Here is a 6,726-nt window from a genome sequence, read left to right on the forward strand (position 1 = left end):
GGGCAGGCCTGCTGATGTCCCGCATGCCGCTGCTCGCATTCCCCCCTGAGTGCCGACCACCGAATCATTTCTCCCGGCGCCGGAGGAGGAGAGCCAGGGCATCTTGTTTAGGCCCCAGCCAAGCTGATACGAAGCCAACTCTTCCCATGCAAAGTGCTGGAAACTTGCTAAATCTCTCCAGACATATGAAGGCTACAAACATTAAGGCAAGGGATGAAATACTCAGGGTGCAGCAAGACTTAATTAAACGTTTTCCCCCTCCTGCCGTTTCAGACTTGTAGGTGAATACTGAAATAGGCTTCAGGAAAAGTGCTGTACCCTGGCCATTACCAGAGCTCTGCTTGGAGATGCATCCTCTGGGGCACGCTGAACAGCCTTTTAAGTCATCCCAGGGAAATGGAAGGGCGATTATTTCCCCTTACAGGATAGACTAGTTTGCCTAAGACATCTCTCTTCTCTATTTCTATCTTCGGCTCTGCCTGCATCCTGCTCCATTTCAATTCTTGGCATTGGGATTGAAGGTTTGGTGAAGCCTAATGTTAAAACACTTCAGCATGTGAATGCAATAGGACCATCTGTTACACGAGGCACAAACCCAGTACACAGTCACCAAGGTCTGTTCTCTCCCTGATTCACTCAGATAGGGGAAAATGCAGGCGTCAGGCAGAAGACACATGCATCAGGTTCTTCATCCCTCAGCATCCCATCTTTATGGGGAGGATGGACAGAGAAGAAGTAATCGATAAAGAGAGAGATTATTGAGAAACTTGCCAAGAGAAAGATCTCGAGTTTCAAGATGTTCAGGTTGTAGAGGGCCCAAAATCTGGTCCCAAGAACAGACAAAAGCAAGATAGATTATATGGATGAATTTAAGGTGTCAGCGTGGCTGCACAACAGAAATTGTGATGATGCCAATGTCAAAATATAGGAGTAATTAGCTAAGGTCAGGCTACCAAAGAGAAAAGGGCACTTCAAAAATACAATAGGTTATCAACTTAAGATATGAGCTGAACCAGTTCAATTTAAATGAAGCTCTCCAATGAGGAAAAGTTCTTAACTAGTTCAGTTCAGGAAGCACAGTGGACACAGTCATTAACCATTTTTGGGAGGAGACATTCTCTTCCCTTTCCAGAAAGCCAACCCACACAATCAGTCTGGGGCTCCAGACACCACGTTTGCATCTTGCCCACAAAACTAGCATAGCTACCTTTCATCCCACAGACACCCAGCACGAGCAAATAAAGTTCTGTTCACTGCTGCTTGCCAGACAGCCTAACCCAATATTCCGGGAAACGTTTCAAAACACTGAAGTCTTCCAACAGAGAGCCTCTGGGAAAACCACAGAAGGAAAAAAGTATACTTACAGGTGAACCTTTCCTCATCTCCTTCTTCTGTTTCCACACTTTGCTGCTTAAATTCAGTCAAGTCTGTTTGGAGGACTTCATCAACTGCAGCATGGATCAACGATGCTGCAAGAAGTGGTGAAACACCTCTGCTGGTAAGAAAAGGAAGGGAAAGCAAAATAGACTGCATTAGTTTAAATTGAGCTACAACCTCACTGTTTATGGCTGGTGACATCAGAATTAGAAAGTATTACACAAAATAATTTCAACTTCATTAGTAAACTAGTAGAAGAAACCATATGTTCGGTATTTATTCATACAAATCTTTAGTCAGATCTTCAGTTAGACAACTGCTCTCTCAAGAATGCAAAGAGGAAGAAGCGTATGAATCATGTTTTCAAACTGTTGCCTCACACTCCAGTCGCAGATGGTACCTCCTTCTCTTGAGCTCTCAGATGGGAACTGCTACCTTCAATTCTAGCCTCTGAATGCAAACATTTTGTTTCTATTCACTACACAACATTTCTTGCTTGCAGTCAACTGTCTTACCGCAGACATCAGGATCTCTGCATTGTGGTACACGCAAGTCTCCAAGAAGGTTATTTAAGACAGCAGTTCCCCTCCCTCGACAATAAAAGTCATGCTCAGTACTAACCTACAGCCCTTTAACACTCAGTTTCTCCTGACTGGAAGTTCCCCAAAGAAATCACCCAGGAAGAAGGTGCAAAAAGCTGGCACTGGAGACTAGGCTAAGAAAAGACTCCAAGACTTGTGATTTAGCTGAAGCTTTTAGGTAAGCATCTAGAAGATAATAACGCTACATGATCTACACACCCTCTCCTTTTTACTCAATGCTTTATGCAAGCTACATGCTTTATAGGAAGCACATACTTGCTATACTGCTTTTGAATCTGTAAACAAATAAGCCCCATCTAACTTTAAAATGGGGCTAGTAGAAAATAACTCTTTTATATTCACTATATTCCCATGGCAGGCACCAACATTCCAGACATTTTCAAAGAGCACAATGAAGAATAAGCATGGACACGCATAAAAAGCATTTTATCCATTGTTCATGGAGTGTTGATACCCACAAAGTATCAAAGTATACAACCAAAGCAAATAACACATTAAGGCACCTGCAGCAAGTCAAGGACAAGACTTTGTTTTGCCAGGAAACATTTAGGAAGTCCTACATAAAACTGGTTGGCTACAGAGTAAGAAATGGTGGAAGCAACTGGTCTCTGCAGAGGTTCAACAGAGATGACTGGTTTTGTGCGTACAGAAGAGCGGGGAGGGGAAGACCGTGAGGTTTTAGATCCCAGTGACAACAAGCTGAAATGCATTTGCCATTGTGTTTCTGAAAGAGAGGCCTTGTCATATCCTCACAGCCATGTACGAGTACCTCCTGTGGCAGCAAACAGAAAGCATTGTGTTAGTCAGCAGGCTGCTAACAGAAGCGTGTTTTATGCTACGCATTCTGTAGCAGTGATGGCCTACTTTAATGAGTCATTTTGGTACTTCAAATAGATGGCAACATGTTTGCAGTCCTTTCAGTGCTAGCTGCAGTCATATCACATCAAGGAAAGGCAGAAATTGGCTTTTTTTTTTTCCAGGCTAATATGTTTAAGAGTCAGTTCCTTTCCTACCCAAGTTAAAAGTAACAATGCCTGCTTATAATCACTCTGACACTAACAGACAACCTTGTAAAAGGTCAAGCAAGAAACACATCCGAAACGGATATGGCAACACCCCCCCCCCAAATCCTGCTTCCTGTTTTTGTTTGTATAGGTGGAAAAGAAAGGAATATTAAAATACAAGCTACGCAAACAATGTCAGATTGTTTCAGCAGCTAATGCTGCTGAGAGTCAGAAGCTTTAGTTAAAGTAGGTTTCAGCTCCAAGAACAGAGACAAAAAATATTAAGTGAAACAGCTATGCATTTAAATGCACACTGAGAGCCACAGCTTCAGTCATCTTCGGAATTTCTCTGCTATGCTGGAGGAAAAAATTCAAATCTAGCCAGGGTTTCCAGCTTGGCATCAGAAGAGAGCTTAATGCTTTGATTTTAAACTTCGTAGACTTCTGCTTTCCAGAGCCCTGACTTGCTGAACTGGATCCATAAAAAGAAGCTTAAACAAAAGGCAATATACTAAATGTTATAATTCACAAGTCCTGTATAAACCTCTGCTTACAGGATGCCTGCAACAAAGAAAAGGTTTACAAGTTATGTCACATCCTTCAACTTTTTCCAGTTGCCACCCAGTTCCTAAAAAGGAAATTCAGAGATTCCTCAGTACTGATATGCTTCATTCAGCTTTGCTTCCCAAGCATTTCCTCCCCCTCCACAGTTTTGCAAATCTATACAAAGAAAATGGTTGCTTATCAGGATTTTATTTGTTATACAGCCAGCAACAACAACATTGAGCAGTTGATTCTGACAAGTTGACAAAAGATAAAAGCCTAAAAAAATGACCCTACCTATTTAGTTTAACCTCAGTTCTGAACAGAACATATTCGTTGATTACTTTATAAACTCTTAATACTAGTACTACTATATTGGTAAGCCTAGTTTTTACACAAGCTCAGGTAAATGGAGCTCCAAGGCAATGGTATCTTCCATTCTGTTTAGATGTTTACTGGTTCTAATTTTATACTCTAAACCAGAGACTTCAAGAGTTAACAAAATATGTAATTAAAGAAGAGTAAGAACTGCTTCTTTAGTTGAGAGCTACAAGGTCTCACTTGGCTAGAGAGTATCTGGAAGCAGACACAGTACCTATGGCAACCAGTGTAAAAGCTGAAGCCCACTGCAGTTACCAGAACAGACTTCAAACCTTTCCCATAAGCAAAGAAGAATGTCACTTATTGTTAAAATCTTCCTTTCGAAGAAGCCCAAGACACCTTGCTGACAGGCTGAACCAAGCATAATTTAATCTTCATGAATCAGAAGAAATAATGTAGCTGTTTTCTAAGTGGGAAAACAACTGTGTTGGGAAGAAGAGGGAAGCTGGTGGGGTGTGTTACGTGGAAAGGATGTTACCTTCTCTTAAGAGAGTCTTAGAAGAAACGTGTCAGCCCCATTTCTATGACACATGCAACACTAATTACCTAGCCTCAGCCTACACAGGCTAGTAGTAAACAGACTTAGAATTTCTTTGCTACAGGCTATTTCTTTGCTAACAAAAAGGGTGTGTTTTGACCACAATAAAAAAATATTTAAAAATAATTAATGCGTGTTGTAACAGTGCAGATGAGGCATTGTAGCTTCACCACCAGCTAAAGTCAGATCGCCAGTGGCTGGAGCATGGAGTTCATATCCTCCAGTCGCTTCATGGTAAAATACAAGCCTCATTTTATGAACTTGAGTATAGATAAAAGTGGTAAGTTAAAGAGTAAAGCAATACTTATGCTAATAAAGAACACACTTAAATTTATACGCCATCCTCCTTGAAAGATTCTGGACTACTGGACACATACGGTATTGTTAAAAGGAGCTATGCAAAGCTTCTGCTGATCTACATACCTGTGGGCCAAAATAAAGTTACACACGGAAGTAGAAAGCGATTATGATTTTTTGCATACTTTAGCTTTGGCATGAGTTGCAGAACAGAACTTACTTCTCTTCTTGTTCACCTTGTTTCTCTTCTGCAATACCATTTAGTTCTCTATTTTATTTCACTTTAAAAGACCAGCTGTCATGCCATCACAGCCACAGTGTATTCGTATATGTCAGATCAATCATAAGACTGCTACTGACCCCTTACGTATCAGCCTTCAGAAATAAAAGACAGAATATACACAAGTTCCTTCAGGAAGCAGAAACCCTAGTAAGATCACTTCTTATTTAGTTTTATTTGGGTCACTAAATCCCCAGTACGCTTGCAGTGAGTGTTGCAAACAAGTCACCACTTCAAAGATGCCCCCACCTCTTCTTCCACTCAAATTTAAGAGGCTATATTCAGAAATCTCTAGTAAACAGCTTTGTGGGCAAGGGGGAAGCATCCAGAGCATCAAAGGTCAGGCCACCACATCTTGTCCAGGGCCTCAACTACGACTACACTTTTTTCAAAGGCTTGAAAACAGATGACACACTTCCTGTCGTGCTCTATGCCCACAGCTTACAGCAGCTTTGAGAAAGCAGAGTAGTGCAGCAGATGGCAGACTCCGAACAGCTGCTCTTCAGCACTTTGAGCAGTGAGAAGCAAGCTCTGCGTAACCTGGTGGAGAGTGGTACAAAGCCTCACTAGGACATACCAAACACCCAGTGTTTATGTGAAGCCTTCTGAATTTTTAATTACTTTTTTGGAAGGAAAATAATTCACATCCCCCTGCCCCAAACACACACATTCTCCCACAGTACTGTCAGGAAATCTCTGTTTGTATAAAGAGAAGCATGAGAGATTACTAACTCTATTGGCCAAGTTGTTGATTACTTGTCACCTTTCAAATTAAAAAAAAAAAAAAAAAAAGTTACATGATGTTCTCTCTAGGTATTATTACCAAAGTCATGGCAACAAGGCAGCAGTGGTATTGTAGGCCAGAGCACCGCCATACGATCCTCTTTTCCTTTCAGAGTGCACACACACACACACACATATATATGCATATGTTGAGGAACAAAGAGGTGCTATATCTGCTAGCAAAAGCTTCTAGCGTAAGTCAGCTGCAGCTGACTTATATCGGAGGGAAGATATATTTTTACCCTTATTTGCTACCCAGGCTCTGTAACACCAGAAGATCGCATACAGTACAGCTTTGACACTAAAGCAAAGTTTGCCACTGTGGACTCAGTGTGTGTTTCCAGCAGTTACAGCTATATCAGCAAAGTGTTTTTAGTGCAGATCTGCAGATGCCAGCAGTTCTCTAGTAAGTGAAAGATCCTCTCATACTGCCAAAATAATAGCAGGTCACAAGTTTCCTCATAAACAAAAGCTGCTTGTATTCAGTATTTTCTCCCCAATCTGCCACTTTTATTTCCCTCCCCCCCTTTTTATTCTTATAATCATCTACAGAGTGTTTCCACTCAAGTGGCTCTAAGCATTAGTATTTATTACAGCAGCACCCAGAGTTCCCAGGGTGATGGTGACCAGAAAAGCATGTATCTGTTGAGGAGAGAACATCTGACATCCTACAATGCATAGGAAGTTGTTTCTTGTGTTAATGACATCAGGTCTTTACAGTAGATGAACAAGATGGAATCAAAACAAATATATAAACAATGCCACACAATTTCAATCTTTTATGTTTCCATCTTTACATGAAGCAGTTTCTTCCAGATTTTCTTCTGAAACTATTGGAAGCAGCAGCTTTAGAATCCAGAATCCATCTGTTTAGACCCTTCAGTCATCATCAAACAGGTTTTTCAGAAAATGTGCAATGGA

At 41.1% G+C, this 6,726-nt stretch overlaps 1 protein-coding gene across 1 annotated transcript in view; it reads right to left on the reverse strand.

Moving 5' to 3' along the window:
* The window catches only part of PPM1F (protein phosphatase, Mg2+/Mn2+ dependent, 1F), an 18,889-nt gene extending 17,311 nt beyond the window's left edge, over positions 1 to 1,578 (reverse strand). The window contains exon 1 of the mRNA XM_009330836.1: positions 1,365 to 1,578. Coding sequence (XP_009329111.1) covers positions 1,365 to 1,578 — 214 coding nt within the window. The remainder of the gene's footprint in view (positions 1 to 1,364) is intronic.
* Between the last annotated feature and the right edge of the window lie 5,148 nt (positions 1,579 to 6,726).

Source organism: Pygoscelis adeliae, unplaced genomic scaffold (assembly GCF_000699105.1).
Source record: "Pygoscelis adeliae isolate BGI_AS28 unplaced genomic scaffold, ASM69910v1 Scaffold358, whole genome shotgun sequence".
In the NCBI taxonomy this organism is placed as follows: domain Eukaryota; kingdom Metazoa; phylum Chordata; class Aves; order Sphenisciformes; family Spheniscidae; genus Pygoscelis; species Pygoscelis adeliae.